The 18,783-nt window shown below is 42.6% G+C and overlaps 1 protein-coding gene across 2 annotated transcripts in view; it reads left to right on the forward strand.

The window, feature by feature from the left end:
* Positions 1-18,783, forward strand: part of GPR89A (G protein-coupled receptor 89A) — a 63,497-nt gene that overhangs the window by 1,270 nt on the left and 43,444 nt on the right. The window contains exons 2-5 of one of the 2 annotated variants that reach the window (XM_062192119.1): positions 6,034-6,093; positions 8,536-8,639; positions 12,413-12,519; positions 12,940-13,041. In XM_062192119.1, coding sequence (XP_062048103.1) covers positions 6,034-6,093; positions 8,536-8,639; positions 12,413-12,519; positions 12,940-13,041 — 373 coding nt within the window. Of the gene's footprint in view, positions 1-6,033; positions 6,094-8,535; positions 8,640-12,387; positions 12,520-12,939; positions 13,042-18,783 lie in introns of those variants that run through there. The other variant, XM_062192120.1, reaches the window with a different exon arrangement.

Consider the following 18,783-nt stretch of genomic DNA (forward strand, 5'->3'; position numbering starts at 1 on the left):
TACATGCTTCCATAGTAACCTTCACCGGCTTCCCTTGTGAAAACACTACCTCAGTGTTTTGCAATTATTTTATCCCCTCCAAAGATTATAAACTCTTTGAGATTATAATCCATACTCACCCTCTATTCCTGGGACCTGGCACATATTAGGCACTAATAATATTGGTAAATGAATAAGAGGATGACTAAATAACCCAGGAAAGGAGTCTTTTCCAGTTAGCTGTTTAATAACTGTCCTGTTAATGGCCATCTTTTTTTTTTTTAAATATATATTTTTTTAATATTTATTTATTTATTTGAAAGGTAGAGTTACAGAGAGGCAGAGAGAGAGAAATCTTCCATCCTCTTGTTCATTCCCCAGATGGCCACAATGGCCGGAGCTGTGATGATCCAAAGTCAGGAGCTTCTTCCGGGTCTCCCATGCAGTGCCCCTACTGGGACTAGAACCTGGTGTGCTGGCGCCACAGGCTGAGGATTAGCCTATTGAGCTACGGCGCCGGCCAAATTCCTCTAATTTTGTAAGAATTAAGATTTTTGCTTCTTTACCCTTCTTTGTCCAAAGTTTCATTTCGGGTTGTCTTGCTGATGGTTTTGTTTTGTTTTAATCTACATCATACACACCACTCCTTATCTTAATTGCCCAGCTTCTCCACCTTCACTCAAGGTATCATCAGTTTTGAGAGTACTTTAAAATGTTTATGGAGAGGCCAGTGCTGTGGCTCACTTGGTTAATCCTCCGCCTGTGGCGCCGGCATCCCATCTAGTCCTGGTTGTTCATCTTCCAGTCCAGCTCTCTACTGTGGTCCAGGAGTGCAGTGGAGGATGGCCCAGGTGCTTGGGCCCCTGCACCTGCATGGGAGACCAGGAGGAAGCACCTCACTCCTGGCTTCGGATCCGCACGGTGCCAGCTGTAGTGGCCATTGGGGGGTGAACCAACGGCAAAGGAAGACCTTTCTCTCTGTCTCTCTCACTGTCTATATCTCTACCTGTCAAATTAAAAAAAAATGTTTATTTTGGTACACAAAAATGAGAATGATGCATAGGCTTTTTTTTATACTTTGCATTTTCAATGAACTTTTTGGGGTTTTTGGGTGTTTTTTAAAGATTTATTTATCTGTTTGAAAGAGTGAGACAAGAGAGATGGATCTTCCATCTGCTGGTTCACTCCCCCAAATGGCTGCAACAGCCAGGGCTGGACCAGGCCAAAGTCAGGAGCCAGAAACTTCATCCTGGTCTCCCACATGGGTGGCAGGCACCCAAGTACTTGGACCATCATCCACTGCTTTGCAGTCACAGTAGCAGGAAGCTGGATTGGAAGCAAAGCAGCCAGAACTCAGACTGGCACACCAATGTGAAAAGCCAGCATCGCAAGCAGTGGCCCACCCCACTATACCACAATGCTAGCCCCAGTTCAGTGAACTTTTTGAGGAACCCCTCAAATAAATATGACCTTTAAACTCTGAATCTAAATGTTTCCTGGTAAATGTTTATAACAGCCAAATGGTCTCCTTGATAGTCTAGGCATATTTTCTCCTAATCTATTTGTCCTTTTCTACTTGATCAGGATTCATAGATCCAAAGTACTTTCTCATCCCTCTTGTTCTTTTTTCTTCATATAAAAATCCACACTAGGATCACCATTATAGTTTGTCTACTCCCAGTGCAGGGGCCTGAAGGCTGCTGTAGAAAACCACAGCTGTGCAGGTCACCAGTGCCATGAGTTTAACCCTCAGCTCATTGGATCACTCTCTTTCTTGACTAATCAGCTACCTGTTCTCATAGTTTCTCCCCTCATGGATTCTTTGATTCTCCATCACTCTACTCAGGCCCCCTTTTTTCAAGCTCACCTCTCTTACTATTACCAGAGTAACTTTTTTTTTTTTTTTTTTTTTTTGACAGGCAGAGTGGACAGTGAGAGAGAGAAAGGTCTTTCTTTTCCATTGGTTCACCCCCCAACGGCCGCTGCGGCCGGCGCACCACGCTGATCCGAAGCCAGGAGCCAGGTGCTTCTCCTGGTCTCCCATGTGGGTGCAGGGCCCAAGCACTTGGGCCATCCTCCACTGCACTCCCGGGCCACAGCAGAGAGCTGGGCAGGAAGAGGAGCAATCGGGACAGAATCCGGCGCCCTGACCGGGACTAGAACCCGGTGTGCTGACGCCGCAGGTGGAGGATTAGCCTAGTGAGCCGCGGCGCCGGCCGCTTTTTTTTTTTTTTTTTTTAAGATTTATTTATTTGAAAGAGTTACAGGGACCGGTGCCTGCAGTGCTAGCATCCCATATGGGTGCCAGTTCGTGTCCCAGCTGCTCCACTTCCTATTCAGCTCTCTGCTATGGCCTGGGAAAGCAGTGGAGGATGGCCCAAGTCCTTGGGACCCTGCACCCATGTGGGAAGACCAGAAGAAGCTCCTGGCTCCTGGCTTCGGATCAGCACAGCTCCGGCTGTTGCAGCCAATTGGGGAATGAATAGCAGATGGAAGACCTCTCTTTTCTCTCGCTCTGCCTCTCCTTCTCTCTCTGTGTAACTCTGACTTTCAAATAAATCTTTAAAAAATATTGCAGAAAAAAGTTACAGAAAAGGGGAGAGAGATCCTCCATTCACTGGTTCACTCCCAAATGTCTGCAGCAGCCAGGGCTGAGCCAGGCTGAAACTAGGAACCAGGAATTTCATCCATATGTCCTGCATGGATGCAGGGGCCCAAACAGTTGGGCCATCTTCCACTGTTTTCCCAGGCACATCAGCAGGGAGCTGCATCAGAAGTGGAGCAGCCAGAATTGGGTGCCATTGCTGCAGGTGGTGGTTTAACCCAATGAGCGACAGTGTTGCCCCTCCTCAGGCCTTTTAATATATCTAAAAATGAACTCTTCTCCATTTTCCATCCCCATTCCCAACCCTCCTCCTTCTCTAATATTCTTTACATTAATTGAGAGGCTTCATTCTTCATCCTGTTCCAAACTCTTCATCCTTGACACTGCTCTGCTGCATTTACCTTCTAAACAGTTCTCATATTTGTTGCCGCCTCTTCTATCACCAGTGTCTTAATTCAGGATCATATTTTCTCATCTGGACCTTTGCAACATCCTCTGATAATGTTTGTCTTCCTGCTATAGTATTTCCTTCAGATGTGGCTTCCACATAGCTTCATGGTGGTCTATGTAAGATCTGACCATGTTATTTTCCTACTTATATGACCCAAATCACTTACAGACTAGAATCCAAGATTCTTTGGGTGACATTCAGGGCTCTCAGTGGTCTATTCATCTTTAGTCATATTTTTAACTACTACTTTGAATTTTATATTCCAGCTGCAGCAAATTGTGTATTGTCTTCTGTGTGTACTCTGCTATTTCTTATTCCTGTGCCTTTACTCAAGCTCTTTGCTGTCTGGAAAGCTGTTTTTCAACTGCCCACCACTTCTTTTACTACCTAATTCTTATTTATCCTTTAAGAGAGTGGTTTTTAATATTTTAGGGACAGTGGAAGGTATGCCATCACTATTTTAGAACTTCTATTGAAAAATGCACATAATCCCAACTTTTTCTCACAAATCAGATTCTTTTTTAAGATTTATTTTATTTATTTGAAATACAGAGTTAGGAAGAGAGAGAGATCACCCATCCTCTGGTTCACTCTCAAAAATGGCCACTGCAATGGCCAGGGCTGGGCCAGGCCGAAGCCAGGAGCTTCTTCAGGTCTCCTGCTTGGGTAGCAGACACCCAAGCACTTGGGCCATCTTCTGCTGCCTTCCAGGTGCATTAGCAGGGAGCAAGATTGGAAGTGGAGTATCCAGGACTCTAACTGGCACCCATATGGTGTACCAGCATTGAAGGTGGCAGTTTGGCAGTTTAACCTGTTATGCCACAGTTCTAGCCCCCCACAATTCAGATTTTTTTTTTCTTTTTTTTTGACAGGCAGAGTGGACAGTGAGAGAGAGAGACAGAGAGAAAGGTCTTCCTTTTGCCATTGGTTCACCCTCCAATGGCCGCTGTGGCCGGCGATTCGTGCTGATCCAAAGCCAGGAGCCAGGCGCTTCTCCTGGTCTCCCATGTGGGTGCAGGGCCCAAGCACGTGGGCCATCCTCCAATGCCTTCCCGGGCCACAGCAGAGAGCTGGCCTGGAAGAGGGGCAACCGGGACAGAATCCAGTGCCCTGACCGGGACTAGAACCCGGTGTGCCGGCGCTGCAGGCAGAGGATTAGCCTAGTGAGCCACGGCGCCGGCCAAAATAAGATATTTTTAAAATTCTCCTTCAGCTCAAATATTATCTCTTCCTGAAAATCTGTACAACCCACTACAAATTGATTTAGTCTCCCTCTGATATTGTTTTTACTGTAACATGTACATATTTCAGTCATTGCATATCCTTATTACGTTGTGATTATTTAGTGTCTTTACCACCATATATGAGCTCCTTGAAGGTAGTGACTGTATTCCTCATCTGTTCTCTCAGCTAGCCCAGCACATAGAAGTTAATACCACATAGATGTTAATACAAAAACTTGAGATTGAATATTGCTAACAAATAAGCCATTTTTTACTATAGACCATTGTAGCCATTCTGCCAACATTTATGGAAAGCTCACCCAGGCGCTGCACTGGGGATACAAATGTTATGATAGAGCTTATAATCTAATGTCTACAAAATTTGAATTAGCTGTTACAAATGTGTTTTTGCATTGACAAGGGAAGTGCAAGGTACAGTAGGATTATATATTTTAAAAAGCAATTTTTCTTGGGAAGACAATGAAACCTTCCAGACGGAGTAACATAGAAGTTAGGACGTGTAGGATAAGTGGGAAAGGGCTGGAGAGAAGTTTGTCAGGACAGCATCTACAGGGGTTTTAGTACACAGTAATGTATGCTGAAATAACCAAAGCTCCATGTGGCTGAAAGTAAATTTGACAGACGGGAGGCACAGGCAGGGTAGGCTGGAGTAGTTTGCTAAACAGTGCTTAAGAGTTAACACTTGTTCTCAGAGTCAGGAGAAAGGCATAAAAGAGTTGATTCATAGTTACAGTTCCCAGCCAATAGAAGAAGAAAAGAGGAGTTATGTCAGCGTGTATGTGTGTGTATATAGTTAGAAGGTTCTATTTACTAGTGGAAAAACAAACCAGCTTTGTCAGCTGTCATGTGGCTACTGTCTGTGATGCCAGTTTGAAACAAAACTAACAAAAGTGGATCCTACAATCTGTTGGCTTTCCACCAAGATAGAAAGCACTTTATAGAGATTAGGCAGGATGGTGAAGAAGCTGAGAAAGCTCTCTGAAGGAAACACATAATAAAAAATATTAGTCTTTCTACTACTCCCTGATTTTTTTTGTCTGTATTCTTTTCCTGTGAGGTTTCAATTTTTTAAATACTTGCAAACAAGGATTATTTAGAAGTAACAAGTTTCATTGACTCATTTTTTTTTATTTGCTAATTTCTGTGACTCACACAGTGATTATTACAAAACTATGGGAAAATATGTATGTACTTCCATGTTTGTCTAACTTAGAAACACATTTTGTTTTTTAAAGATTTATTTGTTTAAAAGGCAGAGTTACAGAGAGCGGGAAGGAGAGAGAGTTTTTCCATCTGTTGGTTCACTCCACAAATGGCTACAAGTGCCAGAGCTGAGCCAGTCTAGAGCCAGGAGCTTCTGGGTCTCCACGTGGGTGCAGGGGCCCAAGCACTTGGGCCATCCTCCACTGCATTCCCTGGCACATTAGCAGGGAGCTGGATCGGAAGTGAAGCAGCCAGGTCTCGAACTGGTGCACATATGAGATGCTGGTGTTACAGGTGGCTACTTAACCCACTACACCACAGCACCAGCCCCAGAAACACATTCTGTAGCATGGATAATTTTAAAAATCTAAGAACATTTAAACATCTGTTTTCAATGTTTGACCTTTAATGAGTAGCTGTTGTGAGTAGACCTCATATTTAATCTCTGAAATAAATTAACCCTAATTAGCAGACTTTAGTCATAAAATAGTTTCTTATAAGGCATTTCTCAAAAGATGTGTTTTGACATTCTGTCTTTTATTCTCCTGCAGATACTTTTTTTTGGATTTGGGTGGCTTTTTTTCATGCGCCAATTGTTTAAGGACTATGAGGTAAGATGAAATCATTGTGTTATACTTTATGAATTTAGATTGTTTTAATATGAAACAAGAAAAATGCCTCCAGTAAAAAATGATCATGTTCACTGAAAAGATAGGAGTTTTGTCAAATGACTACTGGGTAACCATTAAATTGGAGAATATGATTAGGTTTTATTGATTTCAAAGAGGGGGAAAAAAGGCAAGTTGCATCTATTAGTCCAGAGTATGCATCAAATAGAAGATAGTTATTTAGTAAACAATTTATTATAAAATCTTTTCATTTTCTGTCAAGTTCTGAATTAACCAATCTTACATTATACACTAATACCAAAATCCCAAAACTCTGATTCTTATATTAAGCCTGGATTCCCCACCTTAAGAACAAGCATTTGGCTTAGCTGTTAAGATGCTCAAGTTCAAGTTCTCGTTCCAGCTCCCAATTCCAGATTCCTGCCGATGCAGACCCTGAGAGGCAGCAAGTAATCACTCAAGTGGTTAGATCCCTGCCACCCACATGGAAGAACTGGATTGAGTTCCCAGCTCCCAATTTTGGCCTGGCCTAGTCCTGGCCATGGAGGTCATTTGGAAAGGAAATCAGCAGACTGAGAGTCTAGTTCACTCCCCAAATGGCCGCAGGAGTTTCTTCGGGGGCTCCCACGCGGGTGCAGGGGCCCAAGGACTTAGGCCATCTTCCACTGCTTTCCCAGGCCACAGCAGAGAGCTAGATTAGAAGTGGAGCAGCCGGGACTTGTGCCCATATGGGATGCTGGCACTGCAGGCGCTGGCTTTACCTGCTAAGCCATAGCACCAGCCTCTCCAAGTGCTACTTCTAACCTGTCATTTCATCTTCTTGTGCTTTAAATTCTCCATCCACAAGACAATGTTGGTAGTAGTCACCCATGATTTAAAAGTGCCACCACTTCGATCCATTTCTTTAGTTCCAAGCTAGTTGTGTTGGTGGCCTTGTTTCCAATGCCTTGAGAATTTCTTAAAATTTTTCTGACTTGGAACCAGATTATTGATTCAATATTTCTTTTTTTTTTTTTTTTTTTTTTTTTTTTTTTTTTTGACAGGCAGAGTGGACAGTAGAGGGAGACAGAGAGAAAGTTCTTCCCTTTTGCCGTTGGTTCACCCTCCAATGGCCGCCGCGGTAGGCGCGCTGCGGCCGGCGCACCGCACTGTTCCGATGGCAGGAGCCAGGTGCTTCTCCTGGTCTCCCATGCGGGTGCAGGGCCCAAGCACTTGGGCCATCCTCCACTGCGCTCCCTGGCCACAGCAGAGAGCTGGCTTGGAAGAGGGGCAACCGGGACAGGATCGGTGCTCCGACTGGGACTAGAACCCGGTGTGCCGGCACCGCAAGGCGGAGGATTAGCCTGTTAAGCCACGGCGCCGGCCTGATTCAATATTTCAAATAAGAAAATGACTTCCAGTCTATGTGTCTTTTTTTTTTTTTTTTAAATTGTTTTATTCATTTTAGAGACAGAGTCACAGAGAGGGGTCTTCTATCCACTGGTTCACTCCCCAAATGGCCACAACGGCTGGAGCTGGGCCCATCCAAAGCCAGGAGCTTCCTCAAGGTCTCCTATGCGGGTGCAGAGCCCAAGTACTTGGGCCATCTTCCACTGCTTTTCCAGGCCATCAGCACAGATGCTAGATCAGAAGTGGGACCATCAGCAGAGATACTAGATCAGAAGTAGAGCAACCGGGACTCCAACAGGCGCCCTTATGGAATGTGAGTGCTACAGGCAGAGGCTTAACTTACTATGCCACAATGCTGGCCCCCATTTTTTTTTTTTTTTTAAGATTTATTTATTTAAAAGAGTTACAAAGAGAAAGACAGGAGGGAGAGAGATCTTCCACCTGCTGGTTCATTCCCTAAATGGCTGCAACAGTTGGAGCTGGACCAAGCTGAAGCCAGGAGCCCAGAACTCAATCCAGGTCTCCCATGTGATTGCAAGGTTCCAAGGACCTGGGTCATCCTCCACTGCTTTCCCAGGCATATTAACAGAGAGCTGGATCAGAAGTGGAGCAACCAGGAATCAAACCAGCGTCCATATGGGATGCCAACATCACAGGTGGTGGCTTTACCCATTAGGCCACAACACTGGCCTTCTATTTGTCTTGTTTTTAAAGATTTATTTGAAAGACAGAGATACAGAGAAAGGTAGAAGATAGAGGTCTTCCATCCACTGATTCACTCCCCAAATGGCCACAACCCCCAGCACTGAGCCATTTCAGAACCAGGAGCCAGGAACTTCTTCCACGTCTCCCATATAGGTTCAGGGGCTCAAGGACTTAGGCCAACCTTCAGTTGCTCTCCAGGCACATTAGCAGGGAGCTGGATGGGAAGTGGAGCAGCCAGGACTCCAACCAGTACCCATTTGGGATACTGCAGGCCAGGGCTTTACCCTGCTGTGCCACAGCCAGCCCCACCCTCTACTTGTCTTCTAACAGGTACGACAATATGTTGTACAAGTGATCTTCTCTGTGACTTTTGCGTTTTCCTGCACCATGTTTGAGCTCATCATCTTTGAAATCTTAGGAGTATTGAATAGCAGGTGAGTAAAATTATTGAATAACTCAACTCTTGGAGTTCTTTGCTACTTTGTTTATGGTGGAAAAAATTACCTGAATCTCATAGCTGAAAAAAATCCACTGTGTGGATACTTTAGTCTTTTTTTTTTTTTTTAAGATTTATTTATTTTATTTGAAAGTCAGAATTACACACAGAGAGAGGAGAAGCAGAGAGGGGTCTTCCATCCGATGGTTCACTCCCCAATTGGCCACAACGGCCAGAGCTGTGCCGATCTGAAGCCCGGAGCCAGGAGTTTCGTCCAGGTTTCCACGTGGGAGCAGGGGCCCAAGGACTTGGGCCATCTTCTACTGCTTTCCCAGGCCATAGCAGAAAGCTGGAAGGGAAGAGGAGCAGCCGGGACTAGAACTGGCGCCCATATGGGATGCTGGCACTTCAGGCCAGGGCGTTAACCCACAGCGCCAGCCCCAATACTTGCCTTAATAACTGCAATGATCACAACTATGGGTCCCAGCTACCTAGTAACCCTTTCTTGAAAATACTTATGAATGGAGATTATCTATAAAAAATAAGTTTCATTGACTGTTTCTATTTACTGATTTCTTGAGGGGGCATTAAGGTGCCCATATCCCATGTCAATATGTAAATAATAAACTTTTCTTTTTTAAAAGATTATGGTCCAGGAGAAAAATGACCATTAGTTCTGAAGAACTTACAGAGCATGAGACTACAAGAGACTAGGTCCAGGCTTTGCTCTTAGAAACTTTCTTCCTACCAGGTGTTCTCTGAACCCCTGTAATATAGCCCTTTATGTTGTTCTGCTGATTGAAAATCTATACCTGAAAGGATTAGAATTCCTCAAACCTCCTTACGAACCCCTATGAAGACTGAGTTCAGTCCTTACTTGGCTGTTGATTTTACATTCAGGAGACCCAGTGAACTTTTCCCCCAGAATTACAGCAAAGAAACTGACCCTAACGTCCGGCTCCTCGCAACTATACCACACTCAGCACAATTATTCTGCGCCCCCCCAGAGCCCGTCTCTGCTGGTTCCTGGCTGTGTGCAGCTCTCCAGGGGCCAGCAGTGCACAGGCGACCTTGGCCACAGAGCAGAACAGTTCCCTGCTGAACTGGACGTGTGACCCAAAAGAACGGACCTCAGCCCAGATCCCCCTGTTCACTGCCAGGAACTTAGACTACTTTTTTAAAACATTTTTTAAAAGTAACTCTACTTTTTTCCAAATAATAGACTTGTTAAATAGATGTCTATCCAGAATGTCACTTTATCTGCAACTCAAAAGACTAGTCAAAACACATGATTCACTTACAATTGGCAACATGGTTTATACTTGCAGTTACACTTGTCATTTCAAACCCACTGCCTCCCAGTCTCTTTCAGAATCTTCACTAAAATGGTATATAGGACCACCATTATAGGCAGGACTGCCACTAGATAGGATGATGTGCAGTTTGTTTGTCTCTAGATGCTCTAACATGGGTTAATCAAACAAGGGAAAAGGCGTCAGTTTATCTAGACTAAATTGTGCTGGCCTGTAGTCTTTGCTGAATGATTCTAAATGATACCTGCTATCTGGATTGAATGAGGGAGGAACAGTAAGAGTGTTTTCTTATTTTCTGATAGACACTATGATTTTATCTAGCTGATCAAATTTTCTGTTTCACATCAGTCATTAGAAAACATAAAGCTAACTTTACCACCTACTCATAGCCAGGACTCTATTTTGTAATATCCATCAGACTCAAGCCAGTGTTTTACTTACATTTTATCACTGTTGTTCCTTTCTTTCATATTTTCTTATAATTTATTTTGTCATCCTGTATTTTATATTCATAAGCCGTTTAACTGCTTAATGCTTTTTTGAAATAAAGCCTAACTACGTTTAAAATGATGATATAAACACAAAGCACACCATTAAGAAAAGTAAACAGACATCCCAAAATGGAATAAAACCACCTATCTGATAAGGAACTTACATTTAGAATATGTAAAGTGCCCACATTTCAATAAAAAAGATAGTGTAATTTTAAATGTATGAAGGATCTAGGGATTTCTTCAAAGATGATATACACGTGGCCAAGAAGCACATGAAAAAATACTAGATATCTAACCACCAGAGAAATGCAAATCAAAAGCACATATATCCACACCAAAATTTGTACACATGTTCACAGTGTTGCCATTTATAATAGCTAAAATGAGAAACAACCCAAATATCTATCAACTCATGGATAAACAAAATATGACATATCCATGTAACAGGATAAATATTCAGCCACAAAAAAGAGCGAATTATTTATAGATGCTAAAACAAGTAAACCTCACAAACATTATACTAAGTGAAAGAAGCGAGTCATAAAAGACCACCTATCACATAATTTCATGTATATGAAATGTCCAGAATAAGCAAACCCATAGAAGTAGAAAGTATATTGGTGATTTCCTAGAACTAGGGAAGTTGGGGGAAATGAGGACTAACAAGTAATGGGAAGGAAGTTTCTCCTTTTTTTTAAAAAAAAAAAAAAAAAGGAGGGGGGGCAGCGCTGTGGTACAGTGGATTAACCCTATGCCTGCATCTCTGGCATCCCATATGGGCACTGGTTCTAGTCCTGGCTGCTGCTCTTCTGATCCAGCTCTCTGTTATGGCCTGGGAAAGCAGGCCCAAGCACTTGAGCCCCTACACCCATGTGGGAGACCCGGGAGAAGCTTCTGGCTTCTGGCTTTGGATTGAGCCAGCTCCAGGTGTTGCGGCCATTTGAGGAGTGAACCAGTAGGTAGAAGACATTTCTCTCTGTCTCTCCCTCTCACTGTAACTCTGTCAAGTAAATAAATAATTAAAAGAAAAAAAGATTTATTTATTTGAAAGTCAGAGTTACACAGAGTAAAGAAGAGACCTACAAAGAGAGAGCTCTTCCATCCACTGGTCCACTCCTCAAATGGCCACAATGGCTGGGGCAAGGTCAGGCTGAAACCAGGAATCAGGATCTTCTTCTGGATCTCCCACATGGGTGCAGGGGCCTAAGCACTGTGTCATCTGCTGCTGCTTTCCCAGGTACATTAGCTGGGAGCTGCACAGGAAGTGACGCAGCCAGGTCTTGAACCAATACCCATATGGGATGCCACTATCGTAGGTGGTAGCTTTACTCACCATACCACAGCACTGACCTCAGAAGTTTCTTTATGAAGTAATGAACATGTTCTAAAATTGTGGTAATGATTGTACAATGCTGTGAATATATTAATAACTTTTGAATTGTACACTTTAAATGGAGGAATTATATCTATAAAATGCATAAAAAGCAATGCTAAAAATTTTAATAAAGCAAATTTTATAAACTAATAAAAGTGGTCATGTAAATCAAATGCTTAATTATATTTGAGTCTTTATAGCATATTTTACTGTTAACATTTAGTTTCCTTTATTTCTTATATTAGAATAAGATCCCTAATGGTAAGTGAAACCAATCCATTCTGCCAATAATAAAATATGTTGATAAATGTTAGGGTACACGTTGTTTAATAATATAGCTAAAGCATTAATATAGCTAAAGCATTACTAATTCTTATTTTCTTTTAATTAGTGAAATTGTTAGGTTAAAATTGTTATATATAACTTTCAGAAATATATATTTTTTAATCTTTACAAGTGAGTAGATACTAATAGTATTGTGCTAATGCACAATTGAATTCATAGAGTAAGAGTCCTTTGGAAGACTAAAGAGGATGAAAGTTGGTTTTCTGTTCCCACTTCCAGTGATACTCTTTGACATTGATTTCAGCTCCCGTTATTTTCACTGGAAAATGAACCTGTGTGTAATTCTGCTGATCCTGGTTTTCATGGTGCCTTTTTACATTGGCTATTTTATTGTGAGCAACATCCGACTATGTGAGTATTATAGCCTCTCTCTCAGCACGTAAATGGAGATGATTATTCTTGGGGATTGAGATTATGAAGGCCTTCATTTCTGTGGTATTTTCAGTGGTTACTGCTATCAGGAACTACCTTACAACATTTTAGAAAGGTCACAAAATAAATATAGAATTAGTGATTTGATTATTTTTCCTACCACAATTTATTTATTTCCACTATAATATCTCTTTTAACTCAGTATACATCTTAATTTCAACCAAGTTTCTCTTATGGTGTGTTAAGAATGCTTTCACTGAAAACTGTATTGTTCCATCACTCACTTGCTAGATAAACTAGCCAGCTAAATGGTAATTAGCATGCATTCATATTTTTAAGTAGAAAAAGGTCTTTACCATGTATTTATTTTCCCTAACAGTATTGTCTCCTCTATTGCAGTGCATAAACAGCGACTACTTTTTTCCTGTCTCCTATGGTTGACCTTTATGTATTTCTTCTGGAAACTAGGAGATCCATTTCCCATTCTCAGCCCAAAACATGGTGAGTGTACGTTGGAAGTAGGGGAGAGTAGGCACAGAGTTTGATTTTCTTTTCTTTTCTATTTTTTTTTTTTTTAAAAGATTTATTTATTTGAGAGGTAGAGTTACAGAGAGGGAGAGACAAAGAGAAAGGTCTTCCATCCACTGGTTCACTCCCCAAATGGCTGAAGCACCCAGAGCTGGGCTGATCTGAAGCCAGGATCCAGGAACTTCTGGGTCTCCCACTTGTATGTAGGGGCCCAAGCACTTGGGCCATCCTCTGCTACTTTCCCAGGCCATAGCAAAGAGCTGGATCAGGAGAGGAGCAGCCGGGACTTGAATGGGTGCCATAGGGAATGCCAGCACTGCCAGCAGCAGCTTTACCTGATACACCACAGTGCCAGACCCTTGATTTTCTATCTTGAACAAAAAGAATTAATGTTTAAAACTTCTGACTGTTGGAAATATAGCAAGTTATTTCTCAATAAAATTTCTGATTTTGAAACCAAATCCTCTCTTTGACCCTAAGAGATACCAAATGCTGGTTTGGGGACAGACTTCCATCATTCCAGAGTACGGAGTTTTTTACCTTAGTTTAGTGAATAAACTTCAAGAGTTTAAGGGACAGAGAAAGGGGTCCTTAACTTCAATCTCCTGATATTATACACAGAATTATGGGACTGTATTTGCATGTGTATTTGGAGGTGAGCTATCAACAAGTTTTTGTTGTTGTTGTTGTTGTTGTTGTTTAAGATTTATTTTATTTATTTGAAAGAGTTACACAGAGAAGGAGAGGCAGAGAGAGAGGGGTCTTCCATCTGCTGGTACACTCCCCAATTGGCCACAATGGCCAGAGCTGGGCTGATCTGAAGCCAGGAGCTAAGAGCCTCCCTCCGGGTCTCCCATGCAAGTGCAGGGGCCCAAGGACTTGGGCCATCCTCTACCACCTTCCCAGGCCATAGCAGAGAGCTGGATCAGAAGTAGAGCAACCGGGACTCGAACTGGCACCCACATGGGATGCCAGCACTGCAAGGTGGCGACTTTACCTGCGGTACCACAGCTCCAGCCCCTCAACAGGTTTGTATCAGATTCCCAAAGGAGTCTGTGACCACTGCTTATGTGATGATAAAAGTTCTCTTTAGGTAGTATTTATATATTTTGGGAAAAGAGTTGACATAAAAACCTTTACAATTAGTGTATAAAGAAGAGCTTTCCAAAAGTCAGTGTCTTTCCTCTGAAAAATAAATTCATTTATTGCAAGAAGTTGGGCAGAGCCCTAATCTCTATGCAGCCAGGCCATGCCAGAGGGAATGTGAAGACGACCGTTGTATCTTTCATCCATCCTTTTTTCCAAATTCATACAGATATTCTTTTTTTTCTTTTCTTTTTTTTTTTTTTTTTTTTTTTTTTTTTGACAGGCAGAGAGAGAGAAAGGTCTTCCTTTACCGTTGGTTCACCCTCCAATGGCTGCTGCAGCCGGTGCACCGTGCTGATCCGAAGCCAGGAGCCAGGTGCTTCTCCTGGTCTCCCATGCGGGTGCAGGGCCCAAGCACTTGGGCCATCCTCCACTGCCCTCCCGGGCCATAGCAGAGAGCTGGCCTGGAAGAGGGGCAACCGGGACTAGAACCCAGGGTGCCGGCACCACAGGCGGAGGATTAGCCTATTGAGCCGCTGCACCGGCCCTATACAGATATTCTTAAAAGGACTTTGAACTAGAAAAGCTAGGGAGATAGTTTCAATTTTAGTCTTTTCTTCATCTTCAATAAATAGGCATTTGAGTTTTATGCCTGAATGTTGAGATGTCTTAATTTAATTAGCCCTCTCAGAGAAATGAGAAGGAGGAAAGTTTAGGCAGTAACTGTAAAGTTACTGTAAAGCCAGATTTAGACTGCCTTCTTGGCCAGGACTTTCCCAGCAACTTATACGGTTTATTAATATCTGTGAAGACCTCAAAAACTGTAAGACCTCATCCTTACCTATGCTGAAAAAAATTATTAAAATATTCCTGCAATGCTTGAGTCTCAGGAGGCTGGAAGACATTCTCTGGTGGGCAGGAGTAAGAGAGCCTGAAAAAAAGACAGCAAAGGGTCTGGATGGAGCCTGTGTGAGCAGTGGCAATGGGGAGATGGCCTGTGAGTTGCCTGTTCATCAGGCTTACCATTTATTAACTGGTAAACAAGCATGAAAGTGACCAACTCTTTCTTCATAGAAATGCTTGGATTAGGCAGATACTTTCTTGAAGAAAGTCATTTAATGAAAGGGCACCAGGTTAAAGGGAGTGAAAATAAAGGGGGTTGGGTTTTTTTCTGTGCTTTTTTTGTTTTCGGAAACCTGTACAATGGGTATTTCAAAGAGTTTGTGGAAAATTGGATTCAAGATAAGATTATTTTGGTGCAAAAAATTTGTAATCCATACACAGTTTTTTCATAGTATGCATTTTCTATGAACTTTTTGAAAATCTCTCTCATTAATCCGTTTTGTTTTCAAGAGATAGATGGAAAGTAGAATCAACAAAATCTGGATGAGGATTTATTCATTCACTTAGCATTCCGCAAGTATTTACTGAGTATCTGTTTAGTTGCTAGAGACAGACCGAAAATAAGATAAACTTGGTTTCTACACTCCTGAAACTTTGTTGTGGGGCCCTGCGCTGTGGCTCAGCAGGTTAAGGCCCCAGGCTGCGGCACCAGCATCCCATGTTGGCACTGCTTCTGATCCAGCTCTGTGCTGATGTACCTGAGAAGGGAGCGTAGGGTGGCCCAAGTGCTTGGGTCCCTGCATCTACATTGGGGACCCAGAGGAGGCTCCTGACTTCAGCCTGACTCAGTCCTAGCTGTTGGCGGCCATTTGGGGAGTGAACCAGCAGAAGGAAGATCTCTGTCTCTGTGACTCTGCCTTTCAAATAAATAATCTTAAAAGAAAAAAAAATAACTGTTTTGAGTGAGACTAAGCAATAAAGAGGTAAATATAAGTAATTGCCATTAATAAATATTGTTGTCTAGAAGTGAACAGGTTGTTGTAATAGAGAATGCTGCACAAGGATATCAATTTAGTGCAGGTGATTAGAATTAGAACCTTTGTGAGGCAGTTATAAATCTCACTTTTAAAAACCTGATATTTAGGGATAGACCAAAAACACAGCAAGACGGCACAAGAAAACTGCACACAAAGCCCTGAGGTAGAAAGACCTTCATATATTCAAGGGGAGGGAAGTTACGATGGAGAATAGTTCTATAGTTTTTATTTTTTTACTTTGATGTCCAGATAGTTTATGATGGCATTTTCTAAGATAGGTAATGCAGAGGAAGGCACAAGTTGAAAAGGAAGATAATTTCAGTTTGGGATTTGTTGAATTTGAGTTGCCTGTGCACATCCAGGTGAAATTCAACAAGCAATTGGATACACAAGGCAAGTGCTTAGAAAAAAGGTATGGATGCATCAACCCTTGGGGATGTGACTCCAGGAATCTGAAAAAATTATCAACCAGATGCCACTAGATGATGCTGGGGAAATGGGTGCAGTTGCCCAAGGGACAATATACAGACTGAAATGAAAGAGACAATTCTTGCCTGTGGAGGCAAGAAGATACCAAGAAAAAGTAACAAGAGAAATTAAAGGAAAATTGGTAATGTGGATGCCAAGAAGGGAAAGTGTTTTCAAACAGGAAAAATTCAGTGTCATGAAAGAACCAATGAAATAATGACTGGAGGGTCCAGCATCGTGGCACAGCAAGTTAAGCTGCCACCTGCAATGTCAGCATCCTATATGGGCACCAGTTCAAGTCCCAGCTGTTCTGTCTAATCCAGTTCCCTGCTAATGCACCTGGGAAAGCAGCAGAAGATAGCCAATTACTTGGGCTCCTGCCACCCACTGCATGAGACCCAGATGAAGTACTAGGCTCCTGGCTTCAATCTGGCTAGTCCCAACTGTTGTGTCCATTTGGAGAGTGAAACAACAGATAGAAGGTCTTTCTTTCTGTCTCTGCCTCTCTCCCTCCCTCCCTTCCTCTCTCTCTCTCTCTAACTCTTCCTTTCAAATAAATAAATAATTTTAAAAAATGATTGGAAAATGTCATTGAATTTTGTAGCCAGGGTAAAATTGATAACCCTAGTGCAGTAATAGTTAAGGACACTGTGGAGCTATGCTGGACTTGAACTCTGACTCTTCCACTTATCAGTTGTGTTTCCTTGATTTAATTTATTTAACCTGTCTGTTTCCTCATCTGTAAAATTCAGTTTTCAATAATGGCTGTCTCATTGTGCTGATATGAGGATTAGATAAGTTAGTACAAATAAAATGCTTAGAATGGTGCCTATAAGATAGCAGGTGCTTGATGAATGTTATCTATCATATTACCATTACAATTAGAGCAATTTCATCCAGTGTGGAAGGATGAAAGAAAAGCTGGATTGCAACCAATTGAGGGATAAACTGGAGGTGAGGAAGAGGTGACAGTAAGTGCAGGTTTCTTTTTTTTTTTTTAAGGATTTGTTTATTTGAAAGAGTTACACAGAGAAGAGGCAGAGAGAAAGAGGTCTTCCATCTGTAGGTTCACTCCCCAACTGGCCGCCACACTGGAGCTGTGCTGATCCGAAGCCAGGAGCTTCTTCTGGGTCTCCCACGTGGGTGCGAGGCTTCTTTCAAGAAGCTTGACTATTAATGGAGAAGTAGATAGAGATTATAACCAAAGGTAAATTCAAAACCAAGAGCAGACTTTTTCTTTAGGAAAGAGATTTAAAGCTGAAGGGAAAGAACTAGCAAAAAAAATTGAAAACAGAAGAGAGAGGCAAATGATGGAACAACAGTCTAGAAAAGGTAGAGGGAATTGAATAGGACCAACAGCACAAATAGAAAAGTCCTAACTTTGGACACCACCTTGTTCTGAAGGAGACAGATTGGGAGGATGGGGGCCGGCCCTATGGTATAGCCGGTAAAGCCGCCACCTGCAGTGCCAGCATCCCATATGGGCATCCGTTCATGTCTTGGCTGCTCCACTTCCAATCCAGCTCTCCACTATGGCCTGGGAAAGTAGTAGAAGATGCCCAAATGCTTGGACAGCCCCTGCACCCACATGGGGGACCTGGAAGAAGCTCCTGGCTTCGGATCAGCACAGCTCCAGCCATTTGGGACCAATTGGGGAGTGAACCAGCAGGTGGAAGACCTCTCTCTCTCTCTGCCTCTCCTCTCTCTGTGTAACTCTGTCTTTCAAATAAATAAATATTTTTTCATAAATATTTATTTTTATTTATATGAAAGAGTAACAGAGAGGTAGAGACAGAGAGGTCTTCCATCCTCTGGTTCACTCCCCAGATGGACACAATGGCTGGAGCTGAGCTGATCAGAAACCAAGAGCCAGGAGCTGCTTCTGGGTCTCCCACATGGGTGCACGGGCCCAAGGATTTGAGCCATCTTCTACTGCATTCTCAAGCCATACCAGAGAGCTGAATCGGAAGAGGAGCAGCTGGGACTAGAACCCAGTGCCCATATGGGATGCTGGCGCTTCAGGCCAGGGCTTTAATACATTGAGCCACAGCGCCAGCCCCAATAAATAAATCTTAAATTAGGATGATTGCAGATGTATATATTTATACTAGAGTGAAGATAGTTTGTGTCTGTCTTTTAAAAAATATTTATTTATTTGAAAGAGTTACAGATAGAGGCAGAGAGAACAAGGTCTTCCATCCGCTGGTTCACTTCCCAGATGGCTGCAATGGCCGGAGCTATACCAATCTAAAGCCAGGAGCCAAGAGCTTCTTCCCAGTCT

The sequence above is a fragment of the Lepus europaeus genome, chromosome 5, assembly GCF_033115175.1.
Source record: "Lepus europaeus isolate LE1 chromosome 5, mLepTim1.pri, whole genome shotgun sequence".
NCBI lineage: Eukaryota > Metazoa > Chordata > Mammalia > Lagomorpha > Leporidae > Lepus > Lepus europaeus.